At 40.2% G+C, this 19,255-nt stretch overlaps 2 protein-coding genes across 2 annotated transcripts; both read right to left on the minus strand.

Annotated features, from left to right (window-relative positions):
- Window positions 1-6,420: 6,420 nt before the first annotated feature.
- ube2v2 (ubiquitin-conjugating enzyme E2 variant 2) lies at window positions 6,421-11,254 on the minus strand. The gene is made up of 4 exons (XM_008334325.3): window positions 11,114-11,254; window positions 7,650-7,798; window positions 7,432-7,557; window positions 6,421-7,284 (listed from the first exon to the last, which is right to left on the minus strand). Exons 1-4 carry the CDS (start codon window positions 11,127-11,129, stop codon window positions 7,138-7,140), a joined length of 438 nt encoding a protein of 145 aa, XP_008332547.1. The 5' UTR covers window positions 11,130-11,254; the 3' UTR covers window positions 6,421-7,137.
- Window positions 11,255-11,367: 113 nt separating this feature from the next.
- mcm4 (minichromosome maintenance complex component 4) lies at window positions 11,368-18,971 on the minus strand. Its single transcript, XM_008334326.3, has 17 exons — window positions 18,845-18,971; window positions 17,899-17,972; window positions 17,608-17,766; window positions 17,347-17,510; window positions 17,165-17,266; window positions 16,963-17,058; window positions 16,755-16,850; window positions 16,359-16,497; window positions 15,945-16,165; window positions 15,682-15,802; window positions 15,296-15,555; window positions 14,347-14,712; window positions 14,112-14,239; window positions 13,669-13,876; window positions 12,551-12,779; window positions 12,298-12,431; window positions 11,368-12,148 (listed from the first exon to the last, which is right to left on the minus strand). The coding sequence occupies exons 2-17, from the start codon at window positions 17,957-17,959 to the stop codon at window positions 12,053-12,055; spliced, it is 2,580 nt and encodes an 859-aa protein (XP_008332548.1). The 5' UTR covers window positions 17,960-17,972; window positions 18,845-18,971; the 3' UTR covers window positions 11,368-12,052.
- Between the last annotated feature and the right edge of the window lie 284 nt (window positions 18,972-19,255).

The raw sequence follows: 19,255 nt of genomic DNA on the forward strand, positions 1-19,255 counted from the left end.
ATACCAATTGAAGCAGACCTGGTGGGTGGCAGTAATGCAACTCAAAGGATGCAAAGCTGCTGCTAAACACCCCCCTAAACACCCCCTCCCTTGTAAAAAGTAACAGATGGGGGAGGGGGAGGATCAGCTTACAAGTAATCCTCTAAGGAAATTCCTTATTGCTGGGTTTAAAAATTTTAAATAAACATCTCAAGTATTTGTAATGAATTTATTGTCCGAGGTGGAAATCTTTTATTACGAATTTTTATATCTCCTGCATAACTCCTGCAATACCTTCACCTGCCCCCAGGGGGTTTGTGGGCTCTTGTTAAGGAGAGTTTTCTAGTGCACTGTGCAGCACAGCATAAATAAACCAATGACATCCATGAGACAATCAATATTCCAGAAAACAAATGTATAACTTCTTCTATAAACACCCTCTTGTGGCGAGAGGGGGGCACTACATGCTCTGTGTTTACGGTAACTAAAACAAAACAAAAATTGCATCTTGTACCTTTAAGCTTTAAAGTGTTTTTAGGCATTGCTTTAATAAAAACTCCAGTGGAATGCAAAGTGAAGTATCATATTTGTGTCAGTCTACCACAGTCAGCCCATTAGACCGCCACCATCAGCAGTTACTGTTAGATTGGGAAAATATATGACCCGTTAATAAATGTCAAAGTTAAACTTCACAGCGGTACACACTTACTACTCAATTAGACCCTCACCTCGACGAGTTTAAAGAATACTGCAGTAATACATCAGTAATAATGAACCAATACTGTGACACTAACTGAGGCCATTCAGTCCCTAATGGGTGCTTTGAATGCAGTTTGCTGGTGACACTTTCACCACCGATCATGGCTATCAGGAACTACAGTATATGCTGTATTACAGTATCCAAGATATATAAAGTCTAAGTATATATAAAAACTAAAACTCTATTACGCTCTTATTATCTCAAAGCAAAGATAGTGAGCTTCGTCTGAGATTCTTAATTTAAAAACTCTTCAGAGTTAGGGAGGTGCAGTCCACTTGTATTGATATCCACTCTCCCCAGTGATATCCCTGGCCTCAGTAAATGAACAGAAGAGGCTCCCTCCTCCAGCATTCACTGCATGTGAACAGCAGCTCTCTCAATATTAATACTAATATCAGCAGTGGCACCAGTGAAAATCGAGGGATTAGAGCTCATACTGCTGGATGAGGAGTCACTGCTTGGCTGGTATACATGTGGGATTTGACTTGACATTTCTTTAAACGCAGCAAATGGGAAGCCAAAAATCTTTTTCATTTAGGAGCAATTAAGTGGATCCCAGAATCAGTGGCTCCAGCACGCCGCCGAGGTTTTTTTTTTTTTCTTGGTTTTATTACCCATTTCCTCTCCCTTGCGCCAGCAGGAGGAATGCTCACTTTTCTCTCACAAAGCCACATTTCCAATGCCAGAATCACACAGGGACCACCGTGATTAAGTGCAAGCCAGTGCTTCCCTTAACATGTGAGACATTACGGACCCCCCTCTCCTTCCAAACACTGGAGAAGTGTTGTGTTCTAACATTTATGTGAAGTAATTAAAAACATCCAGCAGTAATTTAATAGTTCTCACCAAGTAGAGACATGAAGTCTATACTGTTTTTTTTCACTCTGTATAAATAACCTGGAATGCAGTGAGTACACACACACACACAGTCACACACACACAGACGATTCCCGGTTTTTTCCTGTCTTTTTGCAACATTTAGTGAGAAGTACCGCTCTGTGACATTTAAACCCAGGACAGGTTTGAGCTGTTACAGACGTGGGCCTGACTTTTGAATTCATGTTCCGGATAACATGATCCATACATCACAGGCCGGCAGCAGATCCAAGTCAAAGCATTCTTATAACCCCAGCCTGCTGCTCTGAAAGTCTTATAGTCTGTCAACATCAGTGAGCATTAAAATGAATTCAAGCGCCTGCTGCAGCAGCAGCAGCAGCAGCAGAACATCCAAGTGTGCACGGCTCTGTGAAGTGCATGTCAATAGCCCAGAGAGGCAACAGTGCAACACACATGTGGTTCCAATCTGTGTCTTTTCTCACAGAGAGAAGACCCCATTCATTTATCTGACTGCAAATACAGCACTTAAACCCTCAACAGGAACTGCTTTCTAAGCTCCTTTAACTGTGGAGCTAATTAATGCTTTTTGTTTTTACAAAACATTTTCTTTTCTTTAATGAGATTTGAAAGATCATTCTCGTGACGAGTTTACATAACACTGAAAATCAGACGGTGAATAATAAAGTTAAAAATAATAACACAACGTTTATAACATAGGAATTCTTGCCCACATCTTTTTTGATACTTTTCCTAATGGTTTATGTGGCTGACAAATACACATTAACTTAGCTTCCTACACGCAGAGATAATGGTCCAACTGCGCGGTTGCCCTCAGCTTTATTAAGAACTTTAGCGTCTATAAGCTCATTGTTTCGGTTTTTGGGGAGAACAGTACTTACTGCAGTTAAGTGCCAACGTTCACTGCAATAATGAAATGTAAATAAACAAATAAAGGCTCTGCTGATCTCACTGAATACCACAGAGCGTCATTAACTTACTTTAATAGGGGCTTTTGCAAGGGATAAATTGGGACATTTAATTTAGCAAAGTTTTACCGATTTCATGGCTACTAGGGTTTTTTTATATAAATCTTGAACATTGTTCATTTTTACCTATTGTATGACATACTTTTTAAAATATTTTTTGCATTTGTAATCTTTTTTTTTACTTATTTAAGTCATATTTACCTAGCATGTCGTGTTGCTACTTCTATACTAACATTTAGATACATCGTCTAACTATTTGGCTAATTAGGCTAATACATTCTTGCTAAACTTAAGATATATCTTGTCTTATTATTAGTTGCTACTCTGCTAACAATCAGATACAGCTAGTGGTTAGCTGTTTGTCTAGCTGTTAGATGTCTCTCAGCTAATCTTTTATTATTAGTCTTCATACTTTATTTAGCACTTTTGGGCTACCTTCTAGCTACTCATTCTAATTCATCTCTTGTCATGTTCGTCTCTACTGCAAACCGGAAGAAACTTTTGACATTTACATGCTGTACATGGTAAAAGACAAGGGAGTTGTGTTAGATACAAAAGCACGGCTTGACATTTTCCACTCGGTTTTGCAAAGGTCTACTTCATATTTTTCCACATTATGCTGTTGAAGAACTGGAGATATATGCAGCGATCAGTTTTAATATCAGCTATTATTCATCACTGTTACACGCTGGCATCATTGGTACTGACACAGTTCATCTGTAATGTACAAGTACCAGAACAGTTCATTTTTACTTGTAGTCAGAGTCAGAGAGAAGATTTTTGTTTCCTTTTCATATTGGCTAAAAATCAAATGCAGTTTTCCCTTCAGATAGACTGATACCTTCACAAAAAGGATGATGGTAGAAATAGCTTTTTAATCACGGCATCCTTTTGACAGAGATGAAGAAATATAACCCCAAGCGAAAAATGCAAGTTTAACAAGGTTTCAGAGAATGGGAACAAATGGTGTTTCACAGGAAGGCAGACAAGTTCTTCCCTGGGTGACCATAAAGAAGACAAAGCCTTTTACAGTATCAACAGACGCACAGTTTGACCTTTTGGCCCCATGGGGCAAAAGGTGAGCAGAGGCCTGGTTCCAGGAGTCTGCCGACAGTCCAGACGTATGTCCTCCTCACCGCATTCCTTCCCTTCTTAGATCACTGAACAGCTCTCTCTGGCTTTCTGTCTCCAACCCAGAGCAATATAACTCTGTGTTTTTTAACAACAGGTTTAAAAAAAAAACATCGAGCTGGAGCTTTGGTGCAGGTGTCTGGGTTTAAAAGATGCAGCTAGAGGTTAAATAGTCAAGAAAGGATTTCCTACTTCTACTCCAAAGGGATTTTTAAAACGGTGTAGTCATCGTCAGCAGAGAGTCTGCATGTACATGTGCTACATAAAAGAATAAGCCTGTGTAACCTGCGGCTCTGTCTTTTATATTTGAGGATGACTTTGCTGTTGAGCACACCGGCTGCATCTCAAACCAATTCTGACTTTATATTCATAACATCTGAGCGGAGTTAGGGAGGTGCAGTCCACGAAGCGCGCAGAAGGCAGAACAAGTAGGGGGAAAATGTAGAAGATGAAAACTAGGCCTTTGCACTGTCACGTCTACAAAGGGAAATGTGGTCCTGCACAGGCTGGAGAGTGAGGTTGTCTTCTGCAGCAAAAGCTGACTCATCTCTCACCCACACACTGAAATTCAAAGACAAAGTCACGGAATCAACAATAATACAGTCCTTGGTAACATGGACACTCTCAGCCACCTGACAAGGACAGACACCGGTGCAGTTTGTCTGAGCACGGCAGCCTACAGGCTGACGTGCTGTAGTTCCCCTGCAGCAGACTGAGACACGTCACTTTCCTAAAGTATAATGACAGCATGCACAAACAGGGCCCGGAAGCCTCACAGTGGCTCTTGCCTTTTCAGACATGTCCTCTAAACACAAGGCCTCTCATCGCATACAGCTGTGCCTGAGCCATACATAGGTGTGGAGCGCCCTCTAGGGGTCCCGGATCTGCTTTGACTAGACATACGCCAGCGATAAGTGCCAGTGTGCACACACTAATTTCACTTATGCCAGAGGTGTCGCAACTTTTTTTTTAGCAGGTCCTCTGTGCACCACGTAAACATATCTATGGGAAAACTACTCCCCCGTGTGGAAGTCTTAAATTAGTTCAAGCAGACACAAAATAAGTTAGGAATAACCTTGATTTTTACCACATTGGTTTTCAAATATTTCAGCTCAAGGTTTAAGCAAAAAATACCTTCGAGAACTTAAAAAAGAAAAGGCCAAGAAACTAACCAAATATTGGAGGAAGAGAGTAAGCCAAAAAACATCTAAATGTTGTATCACAGAAACTGGAATATCCCATCAAAGATATCATAAAACAAGCTATTAAATAGCAGGCTGAGGGGTGCTAATCCTGTTGCCCTTTTCCCCCTCATGAAGAGAGTAAGAGACGCGACAGACTGAAATAAAGCCATAATAATACTTCCATGTTTATCGGGTGTTTTCTTTGGGTCACAGACAGTGGAGCTGACAGGCCGACAGGACAAGAGCTCTGCTGCAGTGAGATGTATGGTCCAAGCAGGACACAGGTCAAAAGTGGACACCGCCACAGTTCATCACTTTTATGAAGAACTGTTTCTCTGTCTTCAGGCCGTTAATTTTCTTTTGAGGAAGTCTTCCTAATAAAAACATCCTGCCGATTTCAAAATTCAAACATTTAACATTAAGTGATTTGCAATATTAGATTAAGTTCAGATGGTCCAGACAGACAGACCAACAAAAGATGACAAAGTGAAATGCAAGATGAAGAATTTGTCTGATGCCACAGCCCGACAAAACCAACAAACATCAATCCTTATTAAGCCAGCATCAGACGGAGAGAACTGCCCAGGTTTGGAACAAGCTCCATTTCAAAAATCATCAGCTAACATTTGTAATGTGGTAGCTTTTCAAGAAGCCAAAAGATTATTAGTACATTCTTTGAAAAACTCTATATAGCTATTAAACTTGGACAGAGGTCATTCAAGTCATTGTCTGAAAGGTTCCTCTTTGTAGAAGGTAACCTGGTAACAGGAGCATCCACCACAGGCTCACAATATATTTTCCACTAACTTCCACTAACAGGATAGATGTTCCAGCTTGACTCGTTTGTCAGATCCTAGTTTCACAAACCAAAAGTTTTGTTTAATAGATGTGATAGTGAGCGTGAGAGGAAGTCACAGACACACAACTACACACATACATAACACAAATCATCACAATAATGGATCAATAGCTCAGAATAAACTCTGAATAACTGAAGAATCTTTGTTCTCAAACCTCTACCAGTATACATTAAAGTATACTCTATATATTACAGTGATTCCCAAACAAGGTGCTGAGAGATCATCAGGTGTGCTGTCCAATTTCATTAAATAAGACAAAAAAAAGTTTGTTCGTCTGTGCAACAATGACAGGCAAAGGTATTACCACAAGGTGGCAGCGAATGGCCATAAAACTAAAAAAGGAAAATTCTGAGCTGTAACTCTTCACGCTTCAATAGCAATGCGTTCCACTAGAACACGGCCAGGTTTCACACAGTACTTACATTAAAACAACTCTTTTCATTACATACACTTTTGGGATATTTTTGTTTGTTATGTCGAATGTCAAATATGTGCAGTCAAAACATTTTTAATGCAAGCAGCTGGGGTGAGGTCTGAAAATGTTTTATAACATATTTTCTATTTAATAGATGATAGACATGCAGCCAGAGCTTTCTGGATGAGTTCTGTATCCATGCTTTTTGGTGGGTAAATAACAAAGATGCAGTAAGGATGTCAAATAAAGTACCACCTCTTTGTAGGAGTTTTTTTTCGCAGTGATTTTAATTTCAGAAAATCACAAGTTCATACACTCGCCATTTTCACTAGAAGTTAAATGCAATGGGAAGAGAATGGGCTTCAACATCTGTTACATGTCAAAGAAGCAGAACCGAAACATACTGGTATCCTGTCAAATACATATATATTTATTTATTAAAAAAAAAGAAAAAAAGTTCTTGCCCGATATTACTTTTTAGACTACAGCCATAATTCAGTTTTGACCCATCTGCACACTTGAATGAACCCACTAAATTTGACTAACAACTGAAAAAAAAATTTTAAAAGCTTCTCTCTGACTAAGTATTAAATTACAGATCACGGATTGATACACACATCTCGCCAATTACTTCAGCAATCGCTCAGTTTTAAACAAAACTATTGGGACAGTTTCAGCGCAGCGTCATGCGTTCTTCTTCAAGCCCACTCAAAGCTGGAACAGGTAGAGCAGAAAAGTTCATTGTCAAAGTAACTTTATTGAAGGCAGATTATTGTTGTCTCGAAGTCTTTTTTTTCCACTATCTATTCAGTGCTTAATTGCAGGGACACTTCTCTGGATGAGCTATATGAAAAAACAAAACAAAAGTCCAAACTTGCTCTTGCGGACGATACAGTTGATGTGCGAAGTGAGCCTCTTGATGATTTTACACATTATTTCTAGGAGAGTAAGGTTTAAGACAGAGGGTTGACACAATCCATTACAATTAAGTACTGAAGTTCTGTCCTTCTGGTGGTTGTGGAAGCTTCATATTTTCTTTGGTCATCATTAGACGCCTTAACTCTTTAAGAACATTTTTAATGCAATAAGAATTCTGCCATTTTGCTAATACCGGTATGATACGTGAATCCACCTGTGGGACAGAACAAGAGGAAGACAAAGTGGACATATCAGTCGCTGTGACATGGACCACTGACAGTGAATTACTGCTTGTATTTTCATTCGCAAGTGCAGTTTAGATGGATTTTTTTTTATATCAATATTCTGCGATTAGACTCACCATCCCATTGGAATTATTTATCCCATTCATGGTAATTTTTGTTACAAATCTAACAGTCGGGGCTGTTTCTGGGTATTTAGGTCCACATTCCACTCTCAGACTGTATATCCTGTTCTCGTAATTGGTCTGAGAAACAAGTAGGAAAAAGTGTGATCAGTTATTTAAACAGTAGTGTTTGTATGTGGAAGAAAGCACATTGCTGAGTTACTGGTGCTTACTCTTGCTGGTCCAACAATCATGGCTGTCCACCGTGTGAGACTCATGTCCTCATCATCCTCGAGGCCCCAGCTGACTGTGCCATCGCTTTCACCTTTCTGTCCTTCTTCGAGTTCATCCAACAAGCGAAAATTGCGAGGAACTATAACTCCTAAACAATTAGAACAGAACAGGTGACGTAAACTGTGGAATAGTTCATTGTCCATTTTTTCACGCTTCCTAATCCTTTACCCAGTGCTGATGCTTCTTGTTTCCATGGTAACTATTCTGCACCGCCCCATACTACGCAATGATTTTGTGTTTACCATGGGTCAGATATTATGAATTTTCCTACTCCCTTCTTCTGTTTTTGTATTAACGACATATGACACGAGGGCATAACTGTTTCAGTGCAATTCTAACGGAGCTACCATACAGCAGGGGGCATGAGCACACTGATGAGGACACACACCAATGACCTCAGGTGACACCTCTGAGAAAGAGGGGAGTTCTCTGTCAAAACATGTCGAGATAAAGCTGCACACCTGACCATATGAGCAATATTATCTGCATTGAGACATAATGATAATGGAACAAAAGTATTTATACAGAAAAACACATGCTTAGACAGACATCTTGTGACCAATGTCATTAGAGCTGAATTGATAATAACGTCCTTCCAAAATTGTCAACATGTTCAGCTAATAGGAAAATGTTCCATGGAAGATGACCATAATGTTGGCATAAGAACAGTGCGACAGTCACTCATGGTCATGTAAATGATGAACGACTTGGAGCTCATCTCTAGAGGAGTGGTGGAGCTATAGAGGCGGGCAGCACTTAATTAAAGCTACACTTATTCATAATGATGATCATGCAGAAAAAATACGCACAAAGGGAAGTAAAAGAAGCAATGAAGGAATGCTACACAAGTGAAGCTGACTGAAAAATATTTCTAGAACACAATGAAGATATCATTCCCCATTTTCACACATTAAACAAGGCATACACACAAATAATGCGGTGCGTATGCCTTTAAGCGAGCACTGCCTTTTGGAAATGGAAACTTTTTTATTTCAGATAAATTTAGAACACATTATTACAGATTGTGCTTTACTGATTAAATGTGATGCCATTCCTTTTTAAAATTTTAATGCATTTCATCACAACTTTATACATTTCCCCAAACATTGCTTCACTGTCATACAGTTTATGAGCAATAAAACTAGACCTCTAAGCATTGCCGCTGTGTGATGTCACCAAACTGGTATAAACAAGGAAGAGGGCAGAGACGTTTCCACCATCTCTCTTCTGATTGGCCAACAAGAATTTACAAAAAAAATCATCTCCACCTATTTACTTTAACAGTACAAAGCAAACACTAAATAAAGGTAATATTTAGGTCTAAACAGTCTCAACATTTATATGCAATGAGATAGATAAACTGTTATATATGATGTTAATATTACTAGTCAGTCCAAAGTTACATTAACTATGATAAAAAAAAAATGTGGGCGTCAGTGACGAAAGCAGTAAAACTCTTTACCGTTTGCTATTTATATCCAAACAAAATCATGTAAATTGTGTCTAAAAACATTGGGCACCAGCTGTGTGACATCTGTGTCAAGTGTCACCACTTCCTTTGGATTTCTTCTCATTCTGCAATGGCAAACTGAACGAAGCATGCTCAAATGATTTTGTTAAAACAACTGTTTTATATGTTACGGATTTTGCACATCAGCCAAATTATTAAAATACAAATGTAAACTTTATTTAAAGACAATAAAGTTGCTTTGCACCAAAACCACTTAATTTATAATAAAGGCAAAATAGCAGATACAATCTGTTACAGAAATTAATAAATGTTTTGAGGAAATTCCTAGCTTGTGTTTAAGACCACTGCACTTCTACTTTCAGCTGTTATTCCCTTACATTGTTTATTCTGGTTAAATAAGCTTGAAAATGAAAGGTTTTTTCTACTAATAGAGATAACCATTGGTCAGCAACTGTCATCACGATTTCCTCAAACTGGTTGGATGGGATTACAGCATCAAATAGTTATAAAGTCACTTCCAATTCAGGCACCAGTTTCAAATTTGACACCTATGTACCAAGAGGACTGTTAGCACTAGTTGGCTGTTTGTAACTACCTTGTACAAAGATGATAATTTTGCATCATATCACATTGTCTGTAAGGCTAGAGATTATTCATGGTGAATTAATGCAACATTGTCATAATCACGTAGTAGTTTGATTAAATGAAATGTGTTGCATTGTGTTGATGTTGCAGTTTTTAACCCATGTTTGTTTGTTTATTTCTATATATAGAATACAAGAACAATCATCCTAAAAACGTTCTACGTTGATTTATTATTTGTGGCTCTAGTAAATGAATCCTTCCTATAGTTAAAAATGAAAGCGTTGCAGATCGAACTAACTCGACCTTAAGTAGTTTTCGTGAAAAATCGGGAGTGACTTTTACCTTTGTTAATATTAAACAGTTTATTTGGCTTTTGTTGTTTTGTTTTTTAGCAAGCCAGTGTAATAATGTTGAAGAAAATCTACATTTCTATCTTGCAGCTTTGGTCAGGTCCAGACACGAGCTTCGACTACTTCCTGAACAAAGCGTGGTAACAACACTTCACTAGCTGTAACATTATAGCTGTTGGGTGCGTTCCTCCGCTCCACGCCCTAAAATATCAAGCATACATCGAAAGCTAAACTAGCTTTGCTTGCAGCCACCGTTTCATGTAAAGAATCAAAATGTCATATCCTGCTCATTGAAAAATGCGGCGCTAGCAAGTAAAGTGCTAACGACAGCAGCAAGCTGTGTTGTCGAAGTGACTACACCACTGTCAAGTTTACAACCAGATAAGCATTAAAATATAGCGCAGATATTTGCCAACGCGTTGTTTTAACAACAAACTAATTTACTACACACGACTAGACCGTTATCTTGTAATTTGGAGTCGTCGTTACTTAGAATCACAGTTTTTAAAATTGCGAACCAAAAGGGGGATCGGCAGACACTGCCGCGTCGCATTGGAACATTCTAGTAGCAATCCAACCAAGCTAGCGCGATAGCTACGTTCAACAAAGCTGGCACGGTGTTTTGTGACGGTCAAACCACAATCATAAACTCTCAAATAGCCTTTTGCACCAGTTATGGAGTGTATATTATTACTCATTCGGTTATAGCATCGCCAAGTATTATTTTGACACGGCGAGCCATTTTATCGAACTCCCTAAGACTGAACTATTCACAACGCCTTACTTAGCTACGTTAGCCAACACGGTGGTTACAGGAAATAGACGGCTCCGATGGGGATCGCCGTCATGGCTAAGTGGACGTTTGTGGCAAAATATAAAACCCCTGATCATATCGGCGAATGAGTTAACACTAAGCGTAGGTTTCATAGTTGACTCGGATGTGGACCATTGCTCGTTTTTTGTGGATCTAAATATGTTAGTTTGAAGGCACACAAACCTGAGGAGGTCGCCATCTTCTTCTTCAGCCGAGTCCAGAAGAAGCATACACCAATGTGACGTCAGAGGCGTGGAGCACAGAGCGGCAGCTGATCAGTGAGCAATGTAAGGTATGAACTGCTGCTCAACAATGTTAAACAAACCAGTTTTTTCAAAGACTTAACATGCAGTTGCAACACACAGTTTTGAAAAAAAAGAATAGAAAGAATTTATTTTTCAAAAAAAGAAACGAGTGAGACATCATGACAACAAACATTACATTAAAAGATATAATCATATTTATTTTGTGTTTTATACTGTCTAGGGTGAGGTGGTATGAGCTTGCTGTTATTTGGTTTCTGTTCTGTTCATGTATGTAATGCTAAGATTCAATAAATATACAAACATACATTGTTGTTTATTCACTACTAAACTGTTTAAAAAAATAAACCAGTCAGGGTTATAATGTATTCTGCTGATATCAAAATTGTTTTGTCAATTTCATGATAATCAAGCATAGAAAATGTTAATTGTCAACATTTTATTTCCCCATGTACAAATGACCAATGTAAGCTGCAGTTACTTTTCTACCTGTGGTAACAGAAATAATATACATAAACAACCTAAACATTTCTTTAACAAATATTTAAGACAAGAGCTTTGTTGTTTTTTTGGTTTGTTTTTTTACCATCAACAACATTAACATGTAACGAACAGAAATACACAGATTAAACAGCAAAGCGTTGTTTCTTTTGTTTCAGTTTTTATCATTTGCAATGGTAACGTTAAGTGAGTGGGTCATCTGGTAACCCCTCACATTAATTACCAAATTCTACTACAGGAAAAGAAATAGTTCAATTACTCAAACGTGTGACTTTTATTTTTTACAGCATGAGGACAAAAAGTAGACCCAAAGACAGGATTTAAAATTAAGTTCTGTACATAATTGCAGGGTGTGGTCTTAGGCGAGGAGACGAACAGTTTTTCCAGTAACTGTCAAGTAATCCTCGTCAGCCAGGGCTCGCAACGCCTCGTCAAACAGCTCTTTAGTGATGGCCTGAAAAGAATGTGGCAGAAACACCGTCATCACAGGAAGTGGCAGCATTTTTATTGCAAACAGGAAATACTTCAGATCAAAGACTCACGCTATCCAATACAGACTCTTTACATATATAAATGTGCAAATAAATACACAAACAAACTTACAGTTTCAGACTGTCCCCTCAGGTCGTCCAGGAGCTGCTGGTATTTCATGGCAGGTGTTTTTCCTTTGGCCTGGATCATTTTCTTCAGAGCCTGGGCAACTTCCTCTTTACGCTTGCGGGCCGTTAAACTCATACCTGAGAAATAAATGTAGTTATTAGGTTATTTAGAGACTCAAAAACTTTAAACTTTAATTACAAAAATGTAGTATTTTATTATTGTGTCAATAATATTAAACAGGCCCAGTGTTGCAAACCTGTTGTCAGAATTGAGATGTCCACAAATCCCGTCCTGGGGTCTGTTGCCGATTGTTTGAGGGCCTCACGGTGGAGTCTCTTGGCTTCTTCCACGTCAATGTTCTCCACCTTCTCGGAGAAACGCACTTTAGCGTGAGCTTCGGCCAGACGGATCAGAGATTCCAGCTGTCTGGGGTAGGCCGACACCATGCCTCGACCACTGCCAATCTTCCTCATGTCTACGTAGGCCTGAGGACAAGATGTATAGATGTATAGTTCGAATTACATCACAGTCAAAAAGTTTTTTTTTTTACTGTATTTAATTTAATACATAATTGGCTGGTCGGGCTTGAAATTTTGCATATTAAGTTAAGAGTCCAAACCTTAACTACATATAGTTATAAAAAATATGTCACAAGGGGGAATAAATCTTTCAAAACACTTCCTATCCTAGTACAGATTTGGTGGAAGGATAATAATACTTTGATACATAGTACTAACAGGTTGGAGGTTGCAGCTCTATATCACCTCCCCCTGCTTTAATGGCTCATTGTTCTTATCTCTAGTGTAGGGGACTGAAGAATTTGCACCGACAGAACAGGCCGAGTCACTAAAGAGTCACTGATAAAAATCAACACTGAAAAATTAGTTGTGCAGGTGCCGCACGACTGGGCCCATCAAACAAAACAAGCCACACAAAACGTCATTATGTTACCTGAAATTGCAGGCTTTAACACTTGTTAGTACACTCTGGGACTCCAAAAGTATCAGGAACTCAATGTAAAGTTGTAAATTAAAGATTTCCAAAACATTGTTAGTGCTATTAAATTATACTTATTACTAGAACTAGGTCTAGCTGCCTTATGTCCCTGCCAGGACCTGTCAGTATCATTATATCACACTACTGTTGCAAGGTCATGGCTGGGTAACATTTGAGAATTTATCTGGAATTATCTGAAGCTGAAACCAACAGAAATGATTGATTTAATCCACTTGTCTCCAATAAAAATGGTGTAAAAACCTAAATGCTTTTATTTAAAGTCTCATCTACAAGATTTTAAACTAAGTACTGAGGAATACTATGAATAAATGTTTGCATTTATTTTCAAATACATTGGTTTAGGGAGAGTAAACGAACCTCGATCAGGGTCTGACTGGCTTCTTCACTCAGCCTTGGGCTGATGTATGTTCGTGCATAAGCAATGTAGTCCCTCAACACCGCCATGTCCAAGAACTCCTCCTCCATTTGCTCCTCACTCTGGTAGTACAGCGACACCAAGTGGTGGGCCAGCCTGCGGTCGTATGCCTCATCTTGAGGATCCAGCATCAGGAAAATGAGATCGAACCTGGTATAGCAGAAAAATGGTACCAAAAATGTAAAAAAATTAAGATTGAAAATTAGATTGAAAATTTTATCTTAAACTTTTGAGCAATAAGAAAAAAAAGCGTGATTTTAGTTTTTGCTAATTTGTTTTATTGGCTTCGATTATGATGAAGGTCAGATCTTCTGTAGATGTAAGACACAGTTTTTATTTATATAAAAAAAATGAATGTGTGATCTGTGACATGTGACCTATTCACCTGGACAGGAGTGTGTGAGGAAGCTGAATATTCTCAATGGTCGTCTTCTTTGGGTTCCACTGTGATTCCACAGGGTTGGCAGCAGCCAACACCGCAGTGCGTGCGTTGAGTTGACAAATAATTCCAGCCTACAGACGAGAGAAAAGAAAAAAAACAGACACACATGGAGTGAGACACGGCGTTCGCATGTTGGGTGTTTCTTCACACGTGAGGGGGTGGGGAGTGTTGAACACACCTTGGCAATGGAGAGGGTCTGCTGCTCCATGACCTCATGCAGCACAGACCGCGTGTTGTCGCTCATCTTGTCAAATTCGTCAATGCAGCAGATGCCGTTGTCGCTCAGCACCAGTGCTCCGGTCTGCAGGACCACCTGCCTGGTTTCCGGGTCCTTCATCACGTAGGCGGTGAGACCCACGGCGCTGGAGCCCTTCCCTGACGTGTACTGGCCACGGGGCACCAGGTTGTACACGTACTGCAGCAGCTGGGACTTGCTGGTACCAGGGTCTCCGCAGAGCAGGATGTTCACATCTGCACGAAAGTGACCGCGGCCGGTCTGGCTGAAGTCTTTGCGAGTGCCACCAAACAACTGCAGCAGGATTCCCTGGAATGAAAAACAGGAGAAATAAGCATTAAAAAAGTCAGAGACAAATGATGCAACTGATTGATGATTTGCATGTTTTTGTGTAACATTGTCAACCCTTAAACTTTTTTTTTTTAAGCAGCGATAAATAAATAAAACCATTTTTTAAGGGCTCCCAATGCACCAGGGCTCTGCCAACCTGTCAAGTTGTTTGTGTTTGTGTATTTGTATACAATACACTCGACAGCATTAGACAGGAAATGATGCAACACAAAAAAGAAGAAAAAGAAATCCCAAAAGTCTGAATATGTGTAGGAAGTATTGCAAGAGGTTTCTGGGATTTCAGATGGCAGCACCTGCCTTTGAATAAAGCACACTGTATATATTACTGCATACATTCTCAAGGTGCAATAGACAGAAGTTTTGAATCTTTTTAAAGAAAAAGTGATTTCAGGAAAACGGCTAGAGGACTTTCATCTCCAGCAATGCCACTTGGAATCAGGAAATGATGACTATTTTCCTACGGCAATCAGAACAGCAACACTTTAATGCACTACAGTGGTTTTAACCAATCGGAGGATGTATTCAAATGATAACCCTTCACCTTCTTGATGTCTTCATGCTCGTAGATACTTGGGGCGAGGGCCGAGGAGAGGCGCTCGTAGACGTCAGGTTTTCCGGCCAGTTCCTTCAAGGTCTGAACTCGATCTTCGGTGAAGAGCTTCTGCTCAGCCTCCTCGTTCACACCGTGCAGGCGCTTCTCGTCTGTCTTCCGGAAGTGGATGGCATCTATGTGAGTCTTGTAGACAGCCTTGACGTTGCTCTGCCGTGGGTTTACTCGCATTGGGACGGCTCTGTAGACGCCTGAGTGGACAGAGTAGACGCTGTTGAGGCTAGCTTACGTGGATTACATGTTTAACAAGGAAAAAATTGATGCATTAATATAATAAAACAGTTTCCATCACAGCTGGTCAGCCCAGCAGTTCTTACCAGTGATATTCACTCTGTCCCCAGGCTGCACCTTGTCCACCAGGTCATTATGGGCGTAGACGACAGTGGTGTGAGGGGTTTGACCAGCAGGCATGTCTTCTGGAGACTCCTGAACTTTAATCTGTTGTGGGGGAGATGAACAGGACGGAGCAGATGTCGTGAGCTCAACAGTGACATATCTCTAATTACCACTTCATGTATTTCTCATATTAGTCATCTACTCTTAGCCATCAGGCTCGTTAAAACCCCTACCAAAGTCTCACCATTTGTTTGTCTGAAAAGACGGAACGATTGTGAACCAGTGTCAGGCCGTGGGTGGTGTTGCAGTTGCGACACACAGCCGGCTCGGCGATGCGGCCACGATCCACCTCCACACGGGTGCTGTAGGCACACACCTGGCACTGGAAAAACGCCTCCTGCATCTCGGGGATAAGCTGCGAGGTACGGATCACCATGCCGCTAATAGTGATCAGCTGATCGATGTCTGCAGGGAGCAAGACATAAGGCAGACAGAAGCTTTAGTCTGGAGCCGAGACCTCACATTTTATCAACAGGAGGAAGGTTCACAGAAACCCACACTACATGTGGGAGGGAATATGTTGAACTCTGGCCCTGATACGTGTGTTGTCACTGTGTGTGGATCAGGTCACATGGTGTAGAGTAAGGTGTCTACGCACCTTCTGGGTTCAGGCTCCGCATGTTCCTTGTCTTCAGGGCGTTGTAGGGGCGGACTTGGATCTGGAATTCAAGGATGGAGTCTGGGAACCGCTCGAAGAAAAGTTCGTTCACTGCCATGTCAAACGTGGGAATGACTTCCTGTAAAAGAAGTGGGGGGGGGGGGGGGGGGGAACATCTTAGCACTTTTACAAAGTGGTACAAAACTCTTTGAGAAACACAATACACTCAAATTTAAACACATTTTTGTCATCCTATTAAATAAGAAATTAATTAATAAAAAAGTAAATCAAATGCAGGAGTCATGTGGCTTATTCATGAAATATTCCATTTAAATCACATTAAAATAGAGGGACTCAAACTACAGAAATATTTGTCACCCTTTAGCTGGTCCTCACCTGTGGGTAGCTGATGAGCTGCCTGTACAGCTCTGCATCAAAGGACTGCACATGGAGACAGTTCACATTCAGCACTGGATCACCAACCACACTGATCTGTGAGACAAAAAAAAAAACTTTACTCATTTTATTCTCTGTCAGCCGTTGGTAAAACTGGTCAACAAACCGACTTAAACAGTGACATAAAACACCCGATTCTCAGCCTCACCTCCTCCAGCTTCTGCATGTACAGCGGCTCGTTCAGATCCAAACCAGAGTTCTCATCTTCATTGGAGGTCGGGTCGATGAATCTCTGCAGGAACCTCTGCAAACAAGACAGCAATGAATATTCAAGAAAAACACTTTTGTCACATGTTGCCCTCAAGATGGAAGAAAATTTAGAAAGACTTCAACACTGATCATTTTCACACCTGGAACTTCTCCTTGCAGATACCGACGTTGACGTCAGTTCCCCAGATCACCAACCTCTGGCCTGCGTTTGCCTCACTGGCCGCTCCTCCGTCAGCAGCAGACTACAAACAAACATGCACATCAGTGAACTTTTAGTTTGGTGTTGTTTGTTTTTTCAAATCTTCTGCATAAATGTACTTACTGGCTCGGACTGAAGATCCACTTGAGGAGCCTTACGGACTGACCCGAGGTCAGGACGCTGCCGGGCTGGGGTGCCACGCACTCCACTGCGAGGCGTCCCTTCAATCCTTGAGCTGGGGGTCCCATACATTAGAGGGGAGCTCATGTCCACTTCATTCGGTTGGACTGTTTGAAGACAGGGTTCATTGTCACAAATATTGATAAGATGAACATTTAAAATAAAAACATGTCGATTTAAGGACATTTTATTTATATTTCCTACCTGATCGTCTTGGGCTGGAGAAGAGAGAAGAGTCCTGCGGTGCTGAGGGACTGAGCACGTCAGTGGGAGGGGAAGTGGGCATTGGCATTAGGTCTCCGGTGGAAGAGTCCTGACCTCTGCGCCTTTGAGAAGGAGGTGAGGTGGGGCCCTCACTGCTGGCTAAAGGCAGACAATACAGGCCAAGTAGATTGTGTTTTTAAACTTGATAAAATGTCAGCCAATCCGTTATTAAACCAGAATTACTAAAATGTTTGAAAACAATTGGGACACAGAGGAGAAGCTGTTGCTTACGTGTTGAGGGGTTTGCATTCCTTCCACGTTTGCGACCTGGAGTTGAAGTAGGTGAAGACATAGTTGTACAAAACCTAAGGAGAAGTGAAATGTTAAATTAAACTGTTGATAGATGCAGATGCCTTGAATTAGGATTATAAATAATTCAGATTTGGTGCTGATTCTGTTGTCAGGACACAAAACCTGTTGAATTTTTCAGCAACCGTTCAACTCAGTGTAAACCATATCAAAAAGCTTCTAATTATTTATTCTAAAGACTAATTTCAACAATGACGGACCAAAATAATTTGTAGACAAAATGCAAGAGTAACTAAAATGTGTATTTTACTGTTAGAGCCTATACAGGAGCTTATACTCTTATATTAATATACACTTATAGTAATAGACTGCAAAATATTTAGTATGACATATGACACATTTTAGAATCTGGAACTCGACTGAAGGACATGGTTGCATTATAATCCCTCAATTAATTAAATTATTCGACAAATTCCTACAGTTAAGGTTATAGATTTCAGTACTCAAATCTCTGACCAGTTCCCTTTATTCTTTTTTTGTTTTGTTAAAAACCAGTAACCTACAGTAGTTGGCAGAAATATGTCACTTTCATTCTTCATAATAAACCAAATATTTAATAAAGATTAGTTATCTTCATTTCTAATGATGCTTTTTCTGATGACGGCGTGTTTATAAAGTACTACACATCACGTCTTTGTATCTTTAGTGGAGACCCTAACAATCACTCTTCCACCATTTAACATGAGGCTGTGGGAGGAAACAACAGACCGAGTCTCGGGTGCATCGTTTTATTCCTAAGAAAGTAAAGCTTAAAAACACGAGGCGTCGACACAAGCGAAATGACACGTTTTACAACTGGCACCTCTTACAAACGTCTGCTACACATAAAATGACAATATTATAAAGGCATACCCAGCCTTTTCCTCACCTCTTGTTGTACACACGTCCAAAAGTTGCAGAACTGGCGCGAAACTGCTGGTGACGTTACTTTCGCGGGGAACTTTGGACCAATGGGAGGCCAGAAGGTTGTGTTTCCGTTTGAATGGTTTATCCCTGTGAAGGGGAGTCTATGTCGAGTTTTAATGAAAGTGTTTAACATTACGCTGGAACACTTCACTATTTGAACAACAAGTAAATAAAACATGCATATTTAATGGTATTCGTGTCCAAAAATATTGACTTTATGATGTCCCTGAATATAAACTGTTATGCATTTGGTTTGTCCCAACGTTTTTTCCTCTTCTCTTAAAGGAACAGTTAATAATGTAGACCATCAGAGGAACCACATACTTGGCGCCACCAAGGGGCACCATTGTAGCAGCACATCTAATATTAACAC

This window comes from Cynoglossus semilaevis, chromosome 20 (assembly GCF_000523025.1).
Source record: "Cynoglossus semilaevis isolate Cse_v1.0 chromosome 20, Cse_v1.0, whole genome shotgun sequence".
NCBI classification, from domain to species: domain Eukaryota; kingdom Metazoa; phylum Chordata; class Actinopteri; order Pleuronectiformes; family Cynoglossidae; genus Cynoglossus; species Cynoglossus semilaevis.